Below are 24,862 nucleotides of genomic sequence, written 5' to 3' on the forward strand. Positions count from 1 at the left end.
TACTATAGTTAGTCCGTTAACCATAGTATTGCCAGACTGTTATAGTTTGTTGATTTGTCCGTTAACCATTGTACTGCCAGACTGTCAAAATAGTTATGTTTACATAAAGTGCAACAATTTTGCTTATTAATTTATGTTGGCATCCACATTTCGCTGCAATTATTGACAAAACCTTATAGAACTTATTAATTTATTTCCTATGCGTAGTATTTAAGAATAAAAGGGAGAAAATAACAAAAAAACTTATGAAATTTAACACTAAAGGGTTAAAAGCAAAGTACATATTTATGGCAACATCTGGTGTTGCTGGTACAGCTGGTTAGCTGTCATCGACCTAAAAAGTTTTTGTTGCTTGTTTACCAAAGATTTTTGCACAACCTCCGGTGTATTTGTGTTCCAGTATTGTAGTTTTTTTGTCTTAAATTTGCAAATGTTGTAGTCCCGGCTGCCAAAGTAATAGCACCAATCAATACTATATTTTAAGTATTTTTGTGTGAAAAAATGTCCAGTTGGAATAATATATGTCGTGTTTGTACCAGTCCTGCCGAATATGAGTTTTTCGGTAAAATACCAGCATATCTACATGCCAGCTCAAATGATTTTTTGCATTGGCAAAAACCAATTAATGTACTGCTTGAGGAAACAACGGGACTTAAGGTATAGTGCTGTTATATTAATAATGATTTTTGGTTAGTATTTTCTAAAAAATTTAAAATTTATTCTAATGCAGTGTGCCGAAAATGATGGTTTACCCAATAAGATATGTGCACTTTGCATTTCTTACTTAAAACATGCAGTATTTTTTCGTGAACAATGTATTACTAATAGTTTGAGCTTGAAAGCTATAGATTTATTACGCCAAAAACGGCAAAAATGCAAGCAAAATGTGGATAAAGACAATCTGCTGATTACAGCACAAGAGCTGAATTATACAAATGAGCATCAAATAGATACCAATCTACTAAATAATACTTGTTCACAAGATCAAGACAAAGTATTTAAACAGCTTCTAAATAATACTGTACAAACGAAGGCGCCCAGTCCACAAAATATCGAACAACAATTGCGTTACCTAAATTTATTATTTAACAAGGACCCAAATGCCGGTCTGCATATTTATAAACGCAAAAATGACGGAAATAAATTAGAAAATGCCGAGGGTGGTGGCGAGTATCCATTTGTTGAAGAAGATTCCGATACGGAAACTTCTAGTGTGGAAAACGAGGCAGCCGCTATTCAACAGAACATATTTTCATACAGCGAAACGAATTTCCAAGAGGACGATATTATAAATTTAGATGAGCTTGGCGATGCTATTACTATCAACATACCAGAAAGCTGTAAGGAACGCAAATGTCGTGCATGTTTCCGACGTTTTATGTTTGAAGATTCGCATAATGAACACATTAGCACATGTATCGAATACAAATTTCTTACATATATCGAGGAATTGAATAAGCTATTGTACATGCGACGAAATAAGGTAGTGTCGCCGCATGAATTCGTGCGTCGCATGATTTTCGCTTTACGCAAGATATGCGAATGGTTAAAACAAGCTAACTGTGCTGACATTTTATTGCCAGACTTGGCTACAAACGGAAATGGAGCCGAGGAAAAAAGTAAAAAGCTATTGGAGAGAGAATATAAAAACTGTGCGGTTGCTGCATGCGAACAAAAAAGTTCAAATGTTAAACTTTCTGCCAACGAGCAATTGCTTAAATTCTTTGAATTGCCAAAACAGCAAGAAGAAACAACGATGACTGATTTACCAAAAACATCACTTTCGAACACACTCGAAAAAACTACTAAACAAACTGAGTTTGTTAACGAAAATGGCGTAGGTAATACACAGAAGCCATTACTTAGAGCAACTCCGACGCCTATAACACCAAGCAATAATATTTTGTATAAAATAGAACGTTCTCAAAGCAGAGGATCAAGCGCACTAGTCAATATTGATCACGAAACGAAATCTATAATTAGGCCTATCGCAGTTATGACTGCCGAGAAAAACATAACAACGCCCACAACAGCTGCAGATAATAGAACGTTTAACAGTGGTGCTAGCAACGCTGGAGGCGTTGACATACCAAGGGATACCGCGGAAAGATTAACATTCCTGCAAAAGTTACGTCGTGCAGCCAATCAAACACCAACTTCTTCAAATTCCAAACCCACTCCAGCTACACCATTGATTAATGTGCGCAAAGATTTGACAAGTACAGCTTTAGGTGCAGGCAACGAACAACAGACAGCTTCACCTGCTACTGCTACAGCTACGCCAAAAACCATTCCTATTAGTGCATTACACATGAATCTCAGTTTTAGTGCTCGTTGCAATCCATGCAATATACTTTTTGAAACATTAGCTGCACTTGAGGTACACAATGCAATGTATCACAATCATATGCCATTAAAGCTAATAAGAAGTACAACGAACACTCAACCCGAAGATCCAGAAAGAGAGGCAGAACGTAAGCGTATTATCGCACTATTCGAAAATGATGATAGCGACGAAGAGTTGGAAACTGGCGGAGCTTAATGTCATACAATTTATCATATATATTTATTTATATTTTTAAAAACTTGACAACTTATTCTTAAGTCATAATTATGGAAACATGCTAACTGTTTAGGTCACCAAATTATTGTTCTTTAACATTAACAAATATCGCTTGCGATATGCTTTATTTGTATGCGTAGCATATTTTTTTAAATTATTTATGATAATTTCATATAAACCAATACTTTTTGTTCATTTATAAGAGTACATCAACAGTGAAGGTATCTTCATTTGTATAACTTTGTGATTTAAAGTCTGAGGGAGTTTTCATCCAGAATTACTTTTTATTATGACGAACAACAATTTTTTCCATTTTTTTATTTGTGATTATGTTGTAAACTGTTTGTATATGTTGTCACTTTGAATCAATAAAATTATTGTAATAAAATTGTATTGTACCATAATATTCGCCACATAATTTTTTAAATATATTGACTCCAAAACCTTGTCTGGGGTCTGCAAAGGCAAATTTGTTTTATTACTTTTGTGGTTTCGCGAAAATTCGAAATTTTGGTAATATTGTTATTACATGTTGGATATATGTATATGCGGGAAGTGTATAAAGCTTATACATTTATTTTATTTAGCCTAAAAGTATGCACTATAAACAATGGGACCCATTATTTTACTGAGTTGCTATTCCGGTACGGTAGTTACTAGAATCATATATGCATCAAGAAATCATAGCCCGAACACTATCAGAGATATTATATAAATTAGACAATTATAATGTATATGCATATGTATGTATGTATATTTTACAATTATTTATATACATATTTTAAATTAGCATTAGCATTTGTTAGTCAATCCTAAAAATATAACAAATAATTGGGCAACAACGGCAACTCTTAAATCTTGCATTTATCTTTCAGTCCAAATTGCATTCAGATTTATCTGAAAATATTTGCAAAAACGAAATATAATTCATAAACAATGCATCAAGCTTACAATATACATAAAATTCTAAAACAAGGTGTTCAAATTGAATCAGTTGCCGCCTATGGTTAGTTAACATTAAAAAATGGACAAGATCTGCAACACATAGCTGTGGAATTACTTTCTTCCATCCGTTACAGATAACAATGTCATCCTTGGCACACGTAGTGGTCAACTTATCATGTACTCCGTTGGCGAGAACGGTGCTGTGGATATGGTAATGTTTAATAAAAACTTCAGCAAAAAAGCCATTGTACAGATGCAGGTCATACCAGCGGAACGTCTGCTTTTTGTGCTAACCGACAATGTAGTACATGTTTGTGATATTAGTCAAGTGGGTAGTAATTTTACGTTTATACATAGTGCCATGGCCACTAAAGGGTGTACACTCTTCGCTTTGGACGTAAAGGTTGGTACCTGCAACAAGCATTCGCACTAAATTATAATAACATATAAAACATTTTAGCCTACCAAATTACCAAATGGCGAGATGACAACTGTTATTGGCATATGCTGTGCGATAAAGCGTCAACTACAATTCTTTTATTGGAAACAGGATAAGTTAAATACGTTTAGCTACAGTATCGAACTAAAAGATGTGCCGAAAGCACTTTGCTGGGTAGACGACGCTGTTTGCATTGGGTTCAAGGATGAATACGTCATATACAATGTAAGTGTATATTTACATATAAGCTGAAACAAAGTATTCGACTGAGATTCCAATGATATTTTCACAGATGCTCGCAAGTAAGCCTGAAAAACATGATTTGATTGTGACTTCGTCATCACACAGTATGGATCCCTGTATTTGCCTTATAAAGCACAAAATGCTGGGAGTCTCTAAAGACCAATATCTTGTACCAATTGATCCTAGTGAATATGTTAAAACACCTGATGAAAAGCTAAAGACACACGGTGCAATGGAGGGAGCAGTTGGTAACTCTGAAGTTAAAAACAAGCCCAAGTTAATGATGTGGAGTAGTCCTTTACTCGATATAGGTATTTTTACCACTACTGTAATTCTGTATAAAAATTAACAACTTTGTTTCATGTTTGGTAAGTTTGGGATGAACCGTATGTAATCGGTCGCGTAGCGAGTGGAATTGAAGTGCGTAGTATAGATTCCGGTAGCATTAATAAAGACACGCTGGTTCAAACCATTCCCGAGTTAAATAAAACCAAATTCTTAGTGCGCTCTTGCAAAGGTACAATATTTGCGGCAGCCATTTCAGAATTGTGGTGTATACGTATGGTAGAAGTGCCCACGCAACGTAAGATTTTGCTACAACAAAAGAAATTTCAATTAGCAATTGGATTGACGGTAATTAAGCTTGTTTATATGTATATATTCAAATTTATTAATAAGTAAAGAAATATATGTATTTCCATGTAGAATATATCTGAGGAGCCAGATGATATCAAGGCATCAACAATACGCGAAATACACATGCGTTATGCGCGCGAACTGTTCTGTAACAAACAGTTTAGCGACGCAATGAAGGAATTCGAAAAGGCTGCAGCTGATCCATACGATGTTATACGGCTGTTTCCAAATTTGCTACAAGATCAGGCACACAAGTCGACTGAAGTAGCCGTGCCCGCACCACCTACACCACAATTAGAGGAAAAAGAAATGGAAAATGCATTGTTAGCTTTGATAGAATTTTTGGCATTAGCGCGTCAAAAAGAAGTGGTGAAGCTGCGTGACACCAAAAGTACATCCAAATCATTATTATCCATCATCGATACAACATTATTGAAATGCTATTTACAGGCTAGTTCTTCTAAAATTAAGATTGTAATGCTATATAATCCTAAATCATGAGTATTTATTTTGTTACAGACCAATGATTCTCTAGTTGCACCTTTACTACGCTTGAATCAATGTCATTTGGAAGAGTCGGAAAAGACATTAAAAAAACACGACAAAATATCGGAGTTGATTATACTATATCAAATGAATGGCAAACACAAGAAAGCTTTGGAACTGTTAAAAGCTCAAGCTTCGGTTGAAGGATCGAGTCTGTACGGTTATGATCGTACAATTAAATATTTACAACAGCTGGGTAGTCCGCAATTATCACTAATTTTTGAATTTTGCGACTGGGTGTTGACAGAAGCACCCGAAGAAGGCTTGCGTATTTTTACGGATAATTTTATTGAAGTGGAAAATTTGCCACGTGCTAGTGTACTCGATTTCTTACTTAGCCGCCATAAGGCCTTGGTCATACCTTACTTGGAACATGTTATTAATATATGGAAAGACAGCAATACCTTAATGCACAATGTATTAGTAAAACAATATCGCGAAAAAGTGCACAACTTGCTCGAAGATGTAAAGAAAGCTGAAGAGACAGAAAAAAGGTTTGTTTTACTTTATGTAAACCGTTACATAATAATTTAACGTAAATAAAATATTTCTATATATTTCTACAAGTGATGCGTCGGAAAATTTGCAGAAATACCGTGAAAAGTTGTGTGAATTTTTGAAAACTTCGCAGAATTATTCACCGGAAGTAGTGCTGAAAGATTTCCCTACAAATGAACTACTTGAAGAGCGTGTATTGATCCTAGGACGCCTGAAAGAACATGAAAAAGTATTGGCGATATATGTGCAAGTGCTCGGCGATGTACCTAAGGCTGCAGAATATTGTGAAGCAAATTATAAAGACGACAAAAACATTTTCGTCACACTCCTAAAGACACTATTAAATCCGGCTCGACAACCTCCGTATGAAGATGTTGAACTACATCCAGATTTTTTACGCCCCAACCAGGACATCATATTGGATTTGCTAAATAAATATGCGGAAAAAATAGATCCGTATGTAATCATACCGGTAAATAATTTGAGTCATTAACACAAGAAACACATAAATTTACTTTGCATTTATTGTAAACAGTTACTGCCTGATGATATGCCAGCAGAGCCCCTATGGAATTACTTAGAAATTGTATTGCGAGCTGAAATCGCTGAAGAACATGAAAGAGAGGTAATGATTGGACTGCTCAAAGCTGAAATTAAACGTGTGAGAAAAGAAATACGTGCCGAGGAGAGTAAATATGTTGTGCTAACGGAGTTCACAGTATGTCCACTATGTAAGAAACGATTCACAAATCCACCCTCTTTCGTGCGTTATCCCAATGGGGAAGTGGTACATTTATCTTGTCACGCTAAATACGCTCAATCTAGCTCAACATCTAGTAGTTAGATATTTAGAACATTAAATTGTTAATATTAATTGTATATATATGCATATATTATAAGTTCAATTAACTGATTTCTTTTTATATTCAATTTAATACGCTTCCAAGTATGGACAACTTTTGAATATTAGTTACATTAAAGCAGTGTTTTAGCAGTACCAGCAAATATTAACACTGTTGATTGATAAATAAAAAGTATAACGCCCACCTAATCGCAATCTGGGTGCAAATTTATATCTTTTATGGAGACATTTTATTCTGTTATAATAACAATAAACACTAAAAAAGTATAAATAAAATAAAAACAGTGTGTTTCGCTTAAAACTTTACAATAATAAAAATATTTTTTTCAAAATGCATGTTTCTTAAAATCTTGATTTAACTCTTCACTTCCATTCCTGCGGTAATAATTTCTCATAATCAATGTTTGGAACCTGGAGTCTATCCAATGGACAAGGCAATGGTTGTGGACTCTTATCATGGATTAAGTTTCTTATAAGATAAACGACTTCTAAGCTTAGTAGATCCTCTCCAAAATCAAATACTTTGTTTAATAAAACATCCAAATGTGTTTCCCATACGCCGCGCAGTTGTTGCCTCATTGCATCGATTGTCGTTGTTGGCACGCATTGAACCATATTCGATAATACGCGAATAGCATAGACGATCCGCAGGCGATTAGCTATGCTTCCGAAATCTGGAGTGGAGTACAGATTGCCCAAAATAAAATCCATTAAATGGTGTGTTTGTTCAATATTAAATTCGTTCCTAGGATTCACTATATCAGCATGAAATATAATTTTTAAGTGATATTCAGCGGCCACGCTATTGCGACATTTTTTTATCATATTATCTTTAATAAAAGTTATGTCCTCTTGACGAGCTGCGCGATTTTTGCCCATGACCAAAATTTGTAAACAAACAGCTGCGTCTTCCCTAAATTCATTTGCTATATTTTTTTCACCGGAATCATCTAAATATATATAAAATAGTTTCGGTACTATATTCATTTGTACTATGGTTTGCGCTGCTTTTGGACTGGTAGAAATAGTATTGGCAATTATCCACAGAGATGTCCGTTTTAAGCGCTCATCAGGACTATCCAGACATTGAACTAAATTACGTCCGCCCTGGTGTATAATTTTTTCACAAACCGGTTCCTCACCAAGTGATAGGTTACACAGACATTCCAACGCGCCGACTTGACATCCCGAATCGAGGCCTATTAAAATTGTAATTTATATGAAAATGTTAAATGTATGAAAATATAACAGTTAACCAACCAATAATTTCCTTTACAATAACTTGTAAAGCACCAGGCGCTTCGAAGAATAATTTTATATTATCCATACTCTTAAGAAACGCTTCACTCAGTTTATGCATCTCCTCCGCTGAAGCATGTTTCCGACGTGTAATTCTCGTAATTAGGCCATTGATATCTTGTTCAGTAAGTTCGTCTAGTTCTTCCACTTCTTCCTGAACTTCTCCTAGCCCAAACCGTACGGTGTCTATGGTCTTGGCGCGCTGCTCTTCCCGATGTTGTTGAGCAACTTGTCTATTCCTATCGCGTATATGCTGTGTAGGTGACCGGGAAGTTGATGGCGAAGTTTTTGGTTCATCAGGATCTACTTCCATTTTTTAAATAATTTTTTTAGCAGAGAAATTAAAGAATTAATTTGCGTGTTACCGTTACTTTTTGTAAAATATCTATTTTTGCCGCTATCTTAAAACCGGTGCCATATATGCAAAAACAAAAAAGTAAAAATAAGTGCAGGCAACCCTATGAAAAATAGAACAGCTGAAAGTGACATATAATTTTACGCTGTGCTGGTGTTTCTAGGAGATTACTGCTTATCGAATCATTGCTTAGATTTTGATTTGTATATTTATAAATTAAAGTAAAACACAATGTCTTTTACTATAATGCAAAAATTGTCACTGCTTAGCTTGAAAGCGGATCAACCCTTAATAAGTAAGTATTTCGTTTACTGCAATTAAAAGTGCTTAACAAATTATCTGCGTTTATATGACAGCAACCATACGTAACGCCAGCAAAAAGACCGGAGGCAGTACTCGTAATAAAAAAGGACACCCTAGGCCAAAACATCGAGGTTGGCGTGTCCAAGACGGACATTGGGTTTCACAGGGCACTTTACTCGCAACACAATTATCGACTCGTTTTCATCCAGGGATGAATGTATGCTGAAATTAAAAAAAAATATATATATGTGACCTGGTCTACGAAAAGGGAGCTAACGTGCGAAAACTTGTTTTCTGGGAAAAGCTGTTAAAAACAATCGTCAGTTTCTCGTTATCTCATTAATTGTTCTCCTTTTTTTTGACACCTAAGCCCCCTTTCCGTAGACCAGGTCACATGTACATACTATATGTATGATTACATTAACAACTCTTATGCAGGTTGGTTTTGGTAGAAATGGAACGCTCTACGCAATGGAGCATGGTCGAGTATATGTAACATGTGAGCAGTTGGATCCAAATTGGGATCACACATGGGTGCAGAGAAACTACGCTGGCCGTGAGGGACAAACGATATACAAGAAATTTTTCAATGTTATTCCAGAACCTCAACACCAACGCTTTCGGTTAATTGATGAAGTTTAAAATTTTTTTTAAAAATGTTGTATTAATATCATAATAAAAAAAAAAACTATAAGAACAAATTAAAATACAGTGTTGTTATTTTTTTAGTATAAGAGTTGTTGAATAATTTATAAGCTCCTATAAATTCGATTATGAAATTTTAAGAAGATTTTTATTAAAATTTTTTATTCCATCTTAAATATATATTTTTTTTTTTAATTTCTACTCTACAATGTTTGTTCATGTTATATATAGTTTTTTAATGCCAATTAGAAAATTATAGTAATAATATATAATGAATCTTATTATTAAATGCATTATTCATAATATTATTTTCCTTTTTTCAGAGAAACGTAATAAAACAAATTTCCGATATTTAATAAAATTTGATTCTTCTTTAGAAATAAACCTAATTACTTGAAAGAAGTAAAAGCAACCCTGTAAACGGAAATAATATAGCGCACTTATTGGACTTTGACATAATGACAGCCCACATGGGCAGCCAACTTAACTTATTCCTTTCTTTCGTTCTTTCGTAAAATTTCAAGATGGTGAGTGGACGTCCGACGTCGTAGTGTGCTTGGCTGTCATAATTAACATATATATTTCATAAAAAAATATCCATTAAGCAGAGCAAAGTTTCAAAGTAAAAATATTTTATTTATAAGTGGTGTAAAAAAATGAACGGAACAAATTTTATGTTGATGTGTGTATTTAACCTCAAAATGCAATTGTGACAGCCAATGTAAACTTTGCCGATGTATTTTACAAACCAAACACGTGTGCCCTGGAAATAAATAGTTATTAAAAATGTATATTTGTAGTCGAACATCAAAAGGAAGAAGACCAGAAAGCTGCGTGGTCATGTGAGCCATGGTCATGGTCGTATTGGCAAGCACCGTAAGCATCCTGGTGGTCGCGGTAATGCTGGTGGTATGCACCATCACCGTATCAACTTCGACAAATACCATCCTGGCTACTTCGGCAAAGTTGGTATGAGAAACTTCCACTTGCGTCGCCAACACAAATTCTGCCCAACAATCAATTTGGACAAATTGTGGTCTCTGGTCGGTGCTGAAAAATTAGAGGAATTGCAAAAGGAGAAGAGCAACAAAGCCCCTGTCGTAGATTTGGTGCAATTCGTAAGTTTTTTTTGTTCACTATTAACGTAAATAGCAGTTTAATTTCTGTTTAAAATGAAGATACATTCTAAGGCGTCGGGCGGACTGAATGCGACCGTACAATTGCTCTCCCCATGTAGCGAAAGCCTTTCAGATTAAACAGAAATTTACTCGTTAAAAATACATTATACTGTCTTAGATTGTAGTATTTCTATACAATTTATTGAATTATTTTACTTCCTCTTTAAAGGGTTACTACAAACTTTTGGGTCGTGGACATTTGCCCAAGCAGCCCATCATTGTTAAGGCCAAATATTTCTCAAAGAAAGCTGAAGACAAAATCAAGAATGCCGGTGGTGTCTGCTTGTTGAGAGCTTAATTTTAAGGTAAACATTGAAAATAGTTTGATTAGTTTTTCAAACACAATGACGATTTAGCAAATGCGTCAGACTTTTGCTGAATGAATTTTGTCTACCATAACTGAACTGAGTTTTTTTGAAATTAAAAATTTATTTCAGTAATTAAACTTGGACTTTTGTTATGGATTTTTTTCTTTTATATATTTTAGGTCCTTTCCAATTTACGTGTGACCATCAAACATGTACGGGTTTTATAAGTAATAAAAAAATTATAAAAATAGAAAATTTGTGTTTTTATTGGAATATTTGCTTAGTTTAATATGCAATACTTCATATAAATAAGCAATAGTTTAATTCTGTACGGGTATATATTTAAAGACGCCGTGTCTGTTTAGTCTACAAAAACTTAAGGAATTGTCCTAGGGTTGCCCCTTTTTTGGCTTAAGATTTAGCTTGTGCTTTCCTCAGGTAAAGGAAAATCCATGTGACGTTTAGAATCTTTTGAAGAAATAAATTAAATTTATCACTTTCTTAAACAGTATTAAAAACTAACGTTTTTGTGTATGTTTTAAAGGAATTCTGTTTTTAATTTTCATATTCAGAAAATGTATGCACATGAAATACATTGTAAAGTATATTCCATACCTACTTAAATTATGTTCCATTCCATGTGGATTCCATTTGACGTACTACTTTTAAACATATATTTCGTATTTCTACTCTGGCAATGCTAAGTTTTTGGCAGAACAAAAAAGAACCCAAAAAGTTTTCATCGGTTCACCGAGATTTTCACTTTCTGGTGTATTTAATTTCTGTTGACCATTTGCGCTTTATAGTTACTCAAGGGCAAAATCCAAATCAAAACCTTCAAAATATTGTCAGTGATTACCAAAAAAGGATGAAAATCGACTCTTTTGACGAGTAGGCGCAAAAAAAGCTGGAAGTGTGTGGAAGTACCGAATCAACGACGGAAACCGTCTGTATGTAAGTGTTGTGCAGCAGTTGCAAAGAGCAGTGTAGAACGGAGCGCTAGTGGAAAGAGGTAGTAAATTTATCCGCTGCGTTTGTGGGGGGCAAACGGTGGATGAGTATACAGCCGCAGCGACACCAACAGCAGTCGTCGCAATAAAAGAAGCAGCAGGAAAAGCGCGGAGCAGTGACAAAATTGCGTCCGAAAAATGCGAAAGTAAAGAAAAAGTGAAATTCCGAAATTGGAATTAGTAGCGACGACAGACAACGACAAACGAAAAAAGATCGTGGAAGGATGATAGCATGAACAAGGGAGAAAAAGTGATATAGAGTAGGAGTCAAAGACAAAATTGCAGAAAATGTAAAAAAAAATCATTGTGAAATGAACAACGAATGGAATACCATTGTTGAAGTTACGAATCGGCTAGCTAATTAACACTTTGCTTTTTCATTAAATGCAAATCTTTGCCGCGCGGCAATTGCATGCTACTGCTGTAGGTAAAAGGGGAGAAAAATACATACATACATAGGTGCTGTCATATATTGTTGCGCGCTTGCTTACCACATTCGCCCTTGCCTCGCCTACGTCACAACCAAGTGAACGCACAGCACCACTAATTGTGCTTTCGCGCTTTAACGCATTATTTCTGTAGAATTTTCATCGCATTTGTTGAAACGTTGCTTTGTTTGATGAAATTATGTTGAAATCGTCCTCTAATGCACAGGAACTGCGGCTGTCCCGACCAGAGAGCACAGTACCACAATCAACAATTACATCGGCAGCCGGCACCATGGACACATTGAAAACATCATTCCTACCAAATCTGGCAATGGACGGCGGAGTTATTACATCGGCTAGCTTTTGCCCGATGTGTGGGCAACAATTTGAAAGACCTCAACATGCCCAGGAGCATATGCAATTATGCCATGGCATATCGGCTGGCATGATTGGCGGCGGCGGTGTCATTGGTGGTGGCGGTGCAAGTGTAGGTGTGGGTGGTCTGTTGTTGAGTGGTGTTCCACAACCAAATGCACCTGTCACTGACCCCATGAAAATCGAGTATCCCTGCATGAGTTGTGAGGAGAAATTTGGTTCAGCGCAAGAACTGGACGAACACCATCGTATAATACATCAATCAACGGCGTTCTTGGCACGTTGTATGGCATGTGGCATTTACGGCATTTCATCGGTTACGCTGCACGAAGGTGATGAGTTTAAGTGTATGCATTGTGGCTCCGTTAGCACCGCATCAAATATGACTGCGCCTCAGCAACCACCCTATATGGATCAACCTGAACCTCCGCAAACGCCAGAGGAAATGCCTTCTATACCGCCTGAGGAAATGAATACTATACCACCGGATGAATTGAATTCTAGACAGAACCAACAGCAGCAGCAAAGACAACAACAGGTGCAGCAGCAACAGCAGCATCAACAACAGGTGCAACAACATCAGCAGCAGCAACAGCAACACCAACAGCGACAACAACAACCAGATTTGCTTGAAGGCCAGCGGCAGCCACAACCTGATTTGCTCGATCAGCAGCAACAACAGGTGCAACAGCAGCAGCAGCAACAACAGCAACCGACGCCGCCACAGGCAAATCAACAGCAACAGCAAGCAACTCAATTGAAAGTACCGCCCTTAACCGTAAAACTAAATAAAAATAGCAATGGCAACACCGAAGGCCATCCACATGTGATAATCAAGGAAGAACCTCTTGGCATTAGCGATGGTAATGGTGATATAGAGCAGGCCTCAGTGCCGGTGTATACTATCCAGCAACCGGCTGGAGCTACCAGTGTTGTAGTTAGCACAGCAACTGCCACCGGCGCCGCAAATGCGACAGGCACAACGTCAGCAGCAGGCAGTACCACAGCAGCCACCCCTGCAGCAGGAAATAAAGTGCGTCATAAATGTCCAGAATGTCCGAAAACCTTCAAAACGCCCGGCACATTGGCAATGCACCGCAAGATACACACAGGCGAAGCAGAGTAATCATTGCACATTCATATTATATGTTAATTTTTATAACAATTTTATTCTTGTTTATGTAGAATCGCTTTGAACGAAATTTCTAATAATCGAAATCGTGAAATTGATTGGTATTTTCTAAAATGCATAAAAAGCCCATTTGAAATTTCGAGCATTGCGTATTCTGTATGTCTTAAATGTTCAATTATTAATCTAGATGTTTGTTTCGACAATTGTGATATTTATTAACTAATTTTTATTCTGTTTTCTATCTGTTAACCAAAACCAAAAAATAAAAATCGTCGTTTGCGCCCACGCAGCGTCACGCCCAAAGAACGTCCCTACACGTGCTCCTACTGCGGCAAGTCATTCACCCAATCGAACACCCTCAAACAGCACACGCGCATTCATACAGGTGAGAAACCCTTTAGATGTGGATATTGTGGCAGGCAATTCACTGTAAAGGACTACCTGAACAAACATTTAACAACTCACACGGGTGAGAGAATATAGTATATTTTGCAAAAATCAATCAACCAATCAGTCAGTCAATCAATCAGCTCAACTCAGTTCAATTCAATCAATCAATCAGTCAAATCCACTCAAACCACAAAACCAATTAAAAATCAAACCACAAATTCAAAACCAAAAAACAATTCAAACTATTCTCAGCTCAGCTAAATGCAGTGTATTTTTTAAATACGTTAATCTAAAGAAAAACAAAACAAAAATATCTAGAAATTCAAATTCCATAACTAAATATTTATTTTGAATGTGATTTATTTTCATTTAAACTAGAAAGCTATTGCAAATTATTATTGCGCGCACGTTCATGACAAACAATAAAATTCCATCTCATTGTTTGCTCATTTTTATTGCAAAAACAAAAAAAAAAAAAAGCAAAAAACTAAATAAACCAATGTGATGGCCAATAGAAGCGCAAAAAAAGTTTATAAATAAAAAAAACATTTCGAAAGTAAATAGTATACTAAAATTTGTTACGAATTGTGTATATTTACCAGCATATGACACTAGATTTTAGAAGTCACAGAAATTTTCATGATTTTCAAACACATTCTTGATACAATTGACATATTTGTTCAGCTTGCTTTACAATTACCTATGCTTATATTTATATTTATACTTTCTTAATGCGCAATTACATAAGTGTAAGCACAGTGAAAGATTTGTGAAATATGGTGTTTAAATATGTAATAATAAAACAAGTTAAAAAGTAAGAATATTAGCATTATATATTATATATTTTATTCGGCAAATTTTAAATAGTAAATATTACTTAATAACCGCACCCTTGCAATAGAAGTTTTTAGTGTTTAAAACAATAATAATAATACCTTCAATTGGCCATCATAGCAGCGCCGCTGTGATCACATTCAAGCAGCCGCATCTGTGATCATTTCTAAGCACTCGCTTGTAAACATAAGTATAAATAGTTATTTGTCCGCCTATTGCCACTAAGCCACCACCCACATCACAACAATTTCGCATTTTCCTCCATCTCATCAAACGTATTGTATTGTATTTATTGTATGATTACAAAAGCAAAAAAATCATCTTGAATTTTTTTTAATAAAAAATTTCTGCTAATGCCATAGCCTAAAATTTTGATTTGTTGAACTGTTTGTAATTTTGTTATTAATTATTATTTGTTATAGTTTGTTACATTTGTTAGTTCAACAAATCATTGGTCATGGCCACGCAGCTGACTGCATATACATATTATATTTATCATCTATAAATATGGCTAATGTTTATATTTTTCCTTTTTCTATCTGTATCTATTTTGCTTACATCGGCTGCAAATATGCAAATGAATATGAATTTGATGCAGGTGAGAAACCGTTTAATTGTATCTACTGTGAGAAACGTTTCAGTGTCAAGGATTACCTCACCAAGCATATACGCACACATACTGGTGAAAAGCCATACACCTGCCCCTATTGTGACAAGCGTTTTACACAGCGCAGCGCGCTAACGGTACACACGACCAAGTTACATCCACTCTAGGGAAGACCGATTGGCAAGGGTAGCCGTGGCCGTTTGTTAACATAGTCTTCGCTAAGTGATAAGATGGTGCCGACGGCTGGTGCCGGTGCAGCCGAGACATTGGCGAGTGCGAAGACAACAACTGTGACAGCAGCAACAGCAACAGCAACAACAACTAATACAAATCATACAACTGCAACAATCAATTTATCAATTAATCAGCCACAACAACAAGAACCACCACAATTACAGCAACAACAACAACAATCAGAGGACGTGACAACAAACAAAGAACTCGACTTTGTACTGCATTCGATCGGCTTGTAGCGTTAAACATGTTCCAGCCAATTGCAGTAGGGGCCACGGCGGCAGTTGATAATGAAATGAGCGCGCAATTGGAAATGCAACAAAAACAAAACGATAAAACAAAGAACAAATCGCCAAGAAATCTATAAAGAATTATAGAAAGTTAGTAGAAAAAGTGATAACGCCAAACAAAAAAAGGACTTTATTTTCGGCGGCGTTGCTAAAATGAAAAAAGACGGAAACGCAAATTAAAACAACAATATAGAACAAACACAATCAGCTGTAACTAAGTAAAGGCGAATGCCGGTTAATTATGTGTAATGATGTAAGTGTGAAATACCAAAATGACAAAAAATCAAATGCAAATGAGGACATGTAAACAGCAACAAGAAAAGTTAAAACGAAAAAACAAAAATTATTTAATATACATATATACATATAATCTATTAGTGCTAAAGTTTAGTGAAAATGTGGGACTACCACCGTCTAATTGTACGAGTAGTTTATTAAATGCAAAGTTCAAATATATACATACATACATATACACATATATTTGAACTTTTTAACATAAAACTAACCTAAATCTAATGTTTAATGTTTCAGGTTTTTATTTTTAATTTTTGTAATTTATAAAAAAAGTCATATACATATATGTACATATGTACATATAAAACTAAACATTTTTATAGTGCATTATTGCTTGTTTCGTAACCGAGCTGTGTTGATATCCACTTAAAATTGTCACTTTTTGAATAGTGCATTGCTTGCTTGTTTATTGTATATTTTTTGTGATTCTTATGAGCATTTTATATATGTGGTTTTTTGAAAAAAAAATTATAAACATGTATACATATTACATATGTATATTTAAAAAAATTTGCTTGTGAAACGAATAATCGATTTGAGTAAACAATTTAAAATTTATCAGTTTATTAAAATTATGAGGTAAATGCAATTTTTTAAATAATTGCTGTTATTTTAAATTATTTTTTCTTAAATATTAAAATTGACTTCATAAATATTAAAATTGTTTTTTAAATTTTAAAATTAATTTTATAAATATTAAACTTGACTTCATAAATTTTAAAAGTAATTATATAAATATTAAAATTGACTTCATAAATATTAAAGTTAATTTATAAATATTGAAATTGGTTTTATATACATTAAAATTAATTTTATTAATAATAAGTTCTAATTTATGTTTTTTGAATACCGCTTTTGTAAAAAAAAATTATGTAATTTTAAAATTTTAACTCCACGCACGCACAAATTTTTACAATGTAAAAGCAGCATTACATAATTGTATAAATATATTGTCTAACATATTTATGAACCATTTCGAGACATTAAAATACTGAATAACATTTTTTTTTCGTATCATGAAAAATTAATTTTGTATTATATGCGTTAAATTTTTTTTTATAAATTCTGTAAATACTTTACTTACTTTTATTATGAAAATGTAAAAAAAATTTGTTTGATGTTGAGAACATCTTTTTAAATGTTTAAAAATGTGTTGGTCATATTTTAAGTACATTAAGCTATTAATGCCTTTTGACGACCTAAAACTCAAAAATTAGACCTGAGCATCATTTTCCGTCTAAGAAACGTTCTTACGATTTTTACTGCAAAGCTATAACTTTTTAGTTTATTTTTTTTGTTGTATTTTTATTGTTTTATTTTTTTTGTTTTATTTTTTTTTTTTTTAAATTAGTAATATGTGAGTGTGTATGTATGTATTTATTTTATTTAAAGCGTTTTTGTTTTGCTTTGCTTCGAGAAATTATGTTTAAAATATATTTTAACCTTTTTTTGAATATCCGTTTAACAACGACTAAGAAATTAAACAAAATAGCGTGACAAATTGCAATTTTCAATTCGATCTGCATCAACATTAACCCAATTAATCCAATATTTGTCTCTTGTTTAGCACATGTACAGAAAAAAATTTAGTATAATTGTAAAAAAATGTTTGTATATTTTTGTTTTCTCAAAATTTTTTGTATTTTTACTCTTATAATTTTAGTGATATTTTCAAGTGGAATATTAAATATTTTTTTATGCGCATTGACTGTAATGATACATACACACATACATATATATTTACATACTTACAAGTAAGATTTTATTTTAATTTCTTTTCCCACAACAGAGCGGGATCTCTGCTGGTTTTAAATACATATATTTTTTTTTTTACTTTGCTCTTTCACATAATTTTTCATATTTTAAAGTTACATAATTTTAAAGTTAGTATCTTTTATAAAACGTAGTTTGATAAAAAACAGAAAACAAATTATTAAATTATTGTGTTGAACATTTTTGTGTCTACCATTTTGATATTTGTTACATGCCTTGCGTATTTTTTTACCATACATAACGTACTATTTTTATTTTTAAAAGTTTCACATTATTTATGAATTTTATTACGAAATAGTTTCTAAACACTTGTGCGTATATATTTTTCACATTTTAAGTTTATATAAGTTGTAGGAGAAAAGCAATGAATTAAGATTATGTAATAAATGCAATTGTAACAGCTTTACACTAAACCACAAAAACAAATAAAATAACAAAACCGCTTGCGACAGCATACTAATCGGCGTGCTTGCGTTATAATTTTACGCAATGTGCAATAAATGCAAATAGCTACATATATACATATATATATATACAATATATACACACATAAAGAAAAAACAACAATATTTGTAATTTAGTCTATAAGTGAAATTTTAAATGCAACAAAACTAACAAGTCAAAAACAGCAACAAAATACCCTTAAAATACACTAAAAATACGAATAACTATCATTGAGGAGCGATGATAAAACGAACATTACTACTAACATGCAAAAACAACAACAGCAACATATAAACATATACAGACAGTGTAACAGTAAATAAATTAAATTAAATCAAAAATCAAAAAATAAAGAAAAAACAACAAAAACAGTAGATTGTGAAACTACAACCAACCATTTTATGTAAATTTATACACTCGTAGCACAATGATTGCATAAGTTGATACTAATAAACAAAACTAAGCAACAACTTAAACTCAACTAACATTAAAAGAAAACTGCAACATATTATGTAAACTATAATATATTTATAATCACAAAAAACAAAAACATGTCACTTGTGGGCAGGCGAACAAAGTGAGCAAGTATGAAGCAGAAAAAACACCTTTTAAACAAAAGTTTAACGAAATTGTAATAAATTCTGCAATTAGATTACATATGTTAAGCTTACAACTATTTTAATATATAAGTAAATAATAAAAACAAGACAAAAAATAAAACAAAGCTAGTTAAAGTCTAAGACTCACAAGAAATTTGCAAAGAAAAAACAGTTGCGCGTAAAAAGTCTTTCAAAATCGATTTTTAATTGTCAAATGTATGAAATAGCAGTAGAACGCAATCGATAAAAAATTAAACTTAAACAAAAACACCAAAATCAGACTAAGAACAAACGCTTTTGTATAACTACCTAAACCTGCACCAATTTACTGTCAGAAATTAAGCATTAAAACCAAAAACAAAACAAAACAAAAAAAGAACAAAAAAGACAAAAACAAAGAAAGCAAGGAAAAATGTAAAATTAAGGCAAAACAAAGAAAGCAAAGTTAAATGTAAAATTAAAGCAAACACAAAGAAATGAAAATAAAAAATTTAAAGCAAAAAATAAATAAATTTAAGCAAAAGTGAACATAAGCGCAATCCAAGCACAATTAGCGCCAATTCAATACCCTTTGAGTTGATCGGCCACCAGCGGCCTACCATGCAGTACGCAAAAACCTAAAAACACAACAAATTTCTTTATACATACATATGACAATTGATTTCGACCATTTAAAAGCCATTTGTCGTAAATTTGTAATTATTTTATGTGCAAACGCAGAACAAAATGAATAAATTACCAAATTTTAGATTTCACCTTTAAATGTATATTAGCGTTATGTAAAATTAAATTTAAAAAAACAAAACATACTTGCAGAACGAAACTAAAAACACTTTTGCACATACATAATTATGATTATAAATTGTATATTCAAAAATCATTGTAAAACGAAGTGCAAGAAGCAAGCAAATAATTATGTGTGCGACTCTACTTCATACGAAAGTGCGAAAAAATACAATATAATAATAAAATATAATAAATAAATGAATAATATATAAACAAAAGAACAATTAACAAAATGAATGAATGAATGTACATGTAAAAGATGTGCGAGCAATAATTTAATAAAAATATTTCAGTAGAAAAGAAAAATGCATTATTTTTATTATTTTCAGATTTTTGGAACACCCTGTGTTAAGTAAAATGTGTTGCCCTATTATTTGGCCGGCACTGTTTCATTGACGCCTTAAAGTATGCAACATATTTCGTGCATTTTTCACGGCCGCCGCTTGCTGGGCAGTTATGCGCGCCTGGTGCAATGTGGCATTTTTCAGAAACAGAAATTTGTGCCGCTGCCGGCAGAGCGCAAGCAGCGCAGCCTGCAACTACACTGTGGCGCAAAGATAAGCAGTTTAAATGCGATTTTACGCATAAAATGCTTGTTTTAAAGAAAAATAAATTGATTTTATGAATTTTGCGTATTATCTTGGATATAATTAAATTATTTTGGTAAAAATGTATATAAAAATAACGCAATATACTTACTTTTATTGAGAAATTTTTGTTTTTTATCAGTAAAATAACCGTTTTTTATTTGTATTTTATTGTTTATTTATTTTTAATGCTTCAATATTTAATTTCATCATGTTTTACATACTTTTCGGTATTTATTTATATATATATGCTTACATAAATACTTACAATATGCTTGTAGGTATTTTACATCTTTGTTATCATTTTTGCTATAAATATTTATATGCTAATTAGGTATGTATGTATCTACATGGTGGCCAACATACATATGCAATTTTTACAATGCTAAATAAGTGTATATATATGTATGTATATATGTAAGTAGGTAAGCAACTATGAGTATGTTTTAATGATGTTGTGTATAAAAAAATTATGTTTACATATGTAAATATGTACAAATGTATGATGAACTTATATTTTTAACAAACAAATTTTGTTACGTAAGGCATAATATTTTTTTTAGAGAATAGACAAACATAAGAATTTTAAACAGTTTAAAAAAAATGTATGTTTAATTAAAATATGTATACTATTTTTCAAAACTGGTTAGTGTTTTGTTTTTTAAATGATCGGTAATAACTGGGAATATCTATTTAATTTAGCATTTTTTGCCGGTTTCAAAATATTGGATTATTAAATATATTTGCATTAATCGAAATAAAATGTTATTTATATTTTAATATCGAAAATATTATTATATACTATATTGTCGAAAAATAATATTAATTATATACTATATAGACCAAGCTAGCTGGTTTTGTATACAAAAAAAGTAAAGAAGGGTAAAAATCAACGAAATAGAAAGTTGAAATAGAAAAACGAAATTCCTGTGGTCGGGAAGGGGAGGGTTGTGATTGAATTTTCAAAGGAGGGAAACGGTTTATGTCGATTTCCGGCAAAACTACGAATGCTACAGAAAAACGCAATATCGCAATGTTGTAGGCAATGAAAAGATCTATAACTTTTACATAGAGACTTTTTTCATATAACCTCAAAATTTATGTGAAAAATTAAAAAAACACTTTTTTGCGTTTTTATTTTTATCTGGAACAAAAAAATAGTTTTTTTTTCACGAGATTTAGTGTGAACTTAGTTTCTTATTTCCGAAATAATTTTTTTTTTATAATTTAAATATTAAGGAGGAAACATTACTTCGACCTAAAATCGAAGAAAAATTCAATTTTCAAAGTCACAAAAAGTCTTAAGTATGTGCTTAATTTAATTTTTAATTTTGTTTTAATATAATTAATTTTACTATAATTTAAAAAAATATTATTGTTAAAAAAATAATTAAAAACATGTATGTTTGGTAAAATAAAAAAAATGTTTAAGAAAAAAAGTATTAAAAAAATGATATTTGTTGAAATTAAAAAAATATGTTTAAAAAAATATTAAAAAATGTATGATTGTTAAAAAAAATATTTTTCAGAAAAAAAATATTAAAAAATTAATAAAATGGGCATCACATACTTATTTTATATATGTACATATATATGTATATGACTATATAAATATAATTCTCCTATACACAAATCCATAGTTGCATTTAACTTTATGTACATACATATGTATGTATGAGTATAATGTTTCTTTCATAGTTTCTAACTTAAATAATATAATGTATGCCATTATATAATGTATAGTATGTATGTTTATAATTCATATATTTTACTGCTTCTCCCGCTACGACCTTTCGAAAATAACTACTTTTAGTAACTTAAGACATAATTATTATTATTATTGATTTTTTTTATATAATTTCTTTGCACATATTTTCAGTTTTCTTCCTAAACTGCTATCACACTTTTAAAGAAGAAAATGTCAACGTTATGCATTTTCTCTGGCCCAAATATTTTGTAATGGTATTCGTGAGGTTTTACAATTTTTATTTTTTTTTTTGTAGATTTTGGATTTTTTTCTAACTCATCAACTGTAAAATGCCTATTTATCTACACAGTTTGATTTGCAGTTTGTTGTTTTTGCTTTTTTATTTTTATAATTTTTTTGTTTTGGTTTTTTATTGTTATTTTTTGTTTTTGTTTTTTATTGTGATTTTTATTTTTCTTCATAATAGAGTTTTGCTACTTCCTGCTTGCTTGGACTCTTTTTCGTTTGCTTTTTAGACTATTGCATACATTCGTGTATATTTTTCAATGATTATATAATATATGTATGTATAGATTTTTTTTTGTTTTTTTTGAAAATCTAACTATGCATGACTTCATGTGTGTATATTGATCTCTGCTTCGTCTATTATTATTCTCCAGCATTCGTTTTTGTATATGACACCAATGTAAAGTTATTTGTTTTTGTTTTTGCTTTTTGGTATGTACGGCTAAAAAGTGTGGGTCTTAACATTTAACCAAACCAAGTTGCTGCAGCACTTCTACTCAAAAACTTTATCGTTCTCTATGTATATTTTAATGTCTGTACAAATCTATGTATGTATAATAGTTCATATTTGTATGTATATATGTATGCTAAATGCAAATTTAACATTTTTTGATTATTTTCTATGAGTATTTCAACTAATTAGTTATATTTGTATGTATGCATGTATATATGTAGATTTGAATAATGCTTACTGTGCGTATTTTCAATACCTGCACGGTTTCCAACTAAGCTACATACATACATAAATCAGTATGCCACTTATTTTATTTTATTTTTTCAAATTAGTTTTGCTATTTTTGTCGCCCTTTACGCTAAATACGTAAATTTGTAGGTATGTACATTAACTAACTTCTTTATGTATATATGTATGTCTGCAAATATTTTGTTTTTATTCAATACATTCATATTTGCCCACAGTTGCGGTCTAAATTTGTTCAATATTTACAATATTTTTACACTTAGTGGACACTTCAGAATTGTACGCTTTTTTGTTTGGGCTCGACCTTGGGATACTATAATGCAAATCTTTAATTTGATCTTAACAAAACAAACAAATTAAAGGGCTCTAAATTCTTCCGAATACTTTAAATGAGAATGAGAAACTTCAATTACTAATGGGTGATCCAAGTACAAGGTACTATTTTCAATAGCCTTCTTTTGACAGATCACGCGTGAGTCGTATCAAGCTGTCATGTTATTATTGTTCAGTATTGTTAGGCACTTCATCATGAAAAGACTTATGCCTGAAGAATGTTCACAAATTGTTCAATTTTATTACGAAAATTCACGTTTTGTAAAGAATGAGCATATGAGATCCATTTCTGGCTCAATGGGTATGTAAACAAGCAAAATTGCCTCTTTTACGGCGAAGAGCGATCTGAAGAGATTCAAAAGCTGCCATTTCTTCCAGAAAAAGCAACGGTTTGGTCCCTATTTCTTCAAAAATGATGAGGGTGAGAAAGTAACCGTCAATTGCGAACGTTATCGCGCCGATGAGCTTACAAGAAAAGACATTCCATCAGGATGGGAATGAGCAAGGGTTTCCCGTGTCTTGGTGGAATCGGACGCGGCTCTATGGGGTAAGAGCTCAGAAAGCGTTGGTCAACATCCAGCAATTGTAGGGTTGCGTGAGCCTTCTAGCTTAGAGTGGAACGTAAAAGGTCCATGTAACTGCTATCTCTTAGCAAAGCTCACATCACCGCAATGATAAGTGTCTAACTTATCAAATTTGCAATGCGGAAGATGAGGTGGAAACATACAGACGCCTTCTCCACCACTTTTGCTAGGCCAAGGTTGAATCATATCGGTTGCCATATATTTTACGAACCCGATGAATTTGCCGCCTCATTTAATTTGCGGTAAGCTCTAGACGTTTTGTCGAATTTCTACCACGTGGTGTACGTATTGCCTTCATATGGTGTGTTCGTAACAATAATGATAAAAAAGCTTGTAGATGGTGTTATTGTTAAGGCTTTTGTCTAGTTCTCATTAGGGTAGGGTTCAAGTTCTTTGTCATTGAGGTCATCTAACAGTAGATCGAACAAATTTGTTGACTGGGTTTCGCTGGGCATGCGAAGAGGTGGTTAGTGTCATACGGCGACTCATTGCCCGCTGAACATGTATTTGGATGTCGGGGTCGATTCTGGATAAGTACGAGTTTTACTTGCTACAATTTCCAGAACGAAGTTGAGCGTGGGTCACTCTAAGTTCTCAGGGCAACTTGTTGTTGCTGTAGCGGCAGAAAACATTCCTGAAGTAATTTCGA

At 32.7% G+C, this 24,862-nt stretch overlaps 6 protein-coding genes across 8 annotated transcripts; 5 read left to right on the forward strand and 1 right to left on the reverse strand.

Moving 5' to 3' along the window:
• The first annotated feature begins 362 nt into the window (after window positions 1-362).
• LOC120768890 lies at window positions 363-3,032 on the forward strand. Its single transcript, XM_040095642.1, has 2 exons — window positions 363-657; window positions 731-3,032. The coding sequence occupies exons 1-2, from the start codon at window positions 502-504 to the stop codon at window positions 2,540-2,542; spliced, it is 1,968 nt and encodes a 655-aa protein (XP_039951576.1). The 5' UTR covers window positions 363-501; the 3' UTR covers window positions 2,543-3,032.
• A 423-nt stretch (window positions 3,033-3,455) lies between these two features.
• Window positions 3,456-6,952, forward strand: LOC120767990 (vam6/Vps39-like protein). Its single transcript, XM_040094409.1, has 9 exons — window positions 3,456-3,569; window positions 3,643-3,911; window positions 3,969-4,172; window positions 4,240-4,501; window positions 4,564-4,823; window positions 4,896-5,276; window positions 5,346-5,866; window positions 5,940-6,342; window positions 6,406-6,952. Exons 1-9 carry the CDS (start codon window positions 3,500-3,502, stop codon window positions 6,712-6,714), a joined length of 2,679 nt encoding a protein of 892 aa, XP_039950343.1. The 5' UTR covers window positions 3,456-3,499; the 3' UTR covers window positions 6,715-6,952.
• Window positions 6,953-7,068: 116 nt separating this feature from the next.
• LOC120767991 lies at window positions 7,069-8,394 on the reverse strand. The gene is made up of 2 exons (XM_040094410.1): window positions 7,993-8,394; window positions 7,069-7,931 (listed from the first exon to the last, which is right to left on the reverse strand). The coding sequence occupies exons 1-2, from the start codon at window positions 8,342-8,344 to the stop codon at window positions 7,096-7,098; spliced, it is 1,188 nt and encodes a 395-aa protein (XP_039950344.1). The 5' UTR covers window positions 8,345-8,394; the 3' UTR covers window positions 7,069-7,095.
• A 151-nt stretch (window positions 8,395-8,545) lies between these two features.
• Window positions 8,546-9,344, forward strand: LOC120767994 (39S ribosomal protein L27, mitochondrial). The gene is made up of 3 exons (XM_040094411.1): window positions 8,546-8,681; window positions 8,743-8,906; window positions 9,128-9,344. Exons 1-3 carry the CDS (start codon window positions 8,618-8,620, stop codon window positions 9,329-9,331), a joined length of 432 nt encoding a protein of 143 aa, XP_039950345.1. The 5' UTR covers window positions 8,546-8,617; the 3' UTR covers window positions 9,332-9,344.
• Window positions 9,345-9,784: 440 nt separating this feature from the next.
• Window positions 9,785-11,075, forward strand: LOC120769385 (60S ribosomal protein L27a). The gene is made up of 4 exons (XM_040096356.1): window positions 9,785-9,861; window positions 10,135-10,452; window positions 10,682-10,817; window positions 11,000-11,075. The coding sequence occupies exons 1-3, from the start codon at window positions 9,859-9,861 to the stop codon at window positions 10,808-10,810; spliced, it is 450 nt and encodes a 149-aa protein (XP_039952290.1). The 5' UTR covers window positions 9,785-9,858; the 3' UTR covers window positions 10,811-10,817; window positions 11,000-11,075.
• Window positions 11,076-11,525: 450 nt separating this feature from the next.
• LOC120768281 (chorion transcription factor Cf2) lies at window positions 11,526-16,076 on the forward strand. Of its 3 annotated transcripts, XM_040094883.1 has the most exons (4): window positions 11,526-11,774; window positions 12,485-13,755; window positions 14,056-14,234; window positions 15,588-16,076. In XM_040094883.1, exons 2-4 carry the CDS (start codon window positions 12,551-12,553, stop codon window positions 15,761-15,763), a joined length of 1,560 nt encoding a protein of 519 aa, XP_039950817.1. In that variant the 5' UTR covers window positions 11,526-11,774; window positions 12,485-12,550; the 3' UTR covers window positions 15,764-16,076. The 3 variants fall into 3 exon arrangements, with proteins under 3 accessions (XP_039950817.1, XP_039950815.1, XP_039950816.1); XM_040094881.1 differs by having other exon boundaries at window positions 11,526-13,755; XM_040094882.1 differs by having other exon boundaries at window positions 11,526-13,755; window positions 14,056-14,150.
• The last annotated feature ends 8,786 nt before the right edge of the window (window positions 16,077-24,862 follow it).

The sequence above is a fragment of the Bactrocera tryoni genome, chromosome 2 (genome assembly GCF_016617805.1).
Source record: "Bactrocera tryoni isolate S06 chromosome 2, CSIRO_BtryS06_freeze2, whole genome shotgun sequence".
Classification (NCBI taxonomy): domain Eukaryota; kingdom Metazoa; phylum Arthropoda; class Insecta; order Diptera; family Tephritidae; genus Bactrocera; species Bactrocera tryoni.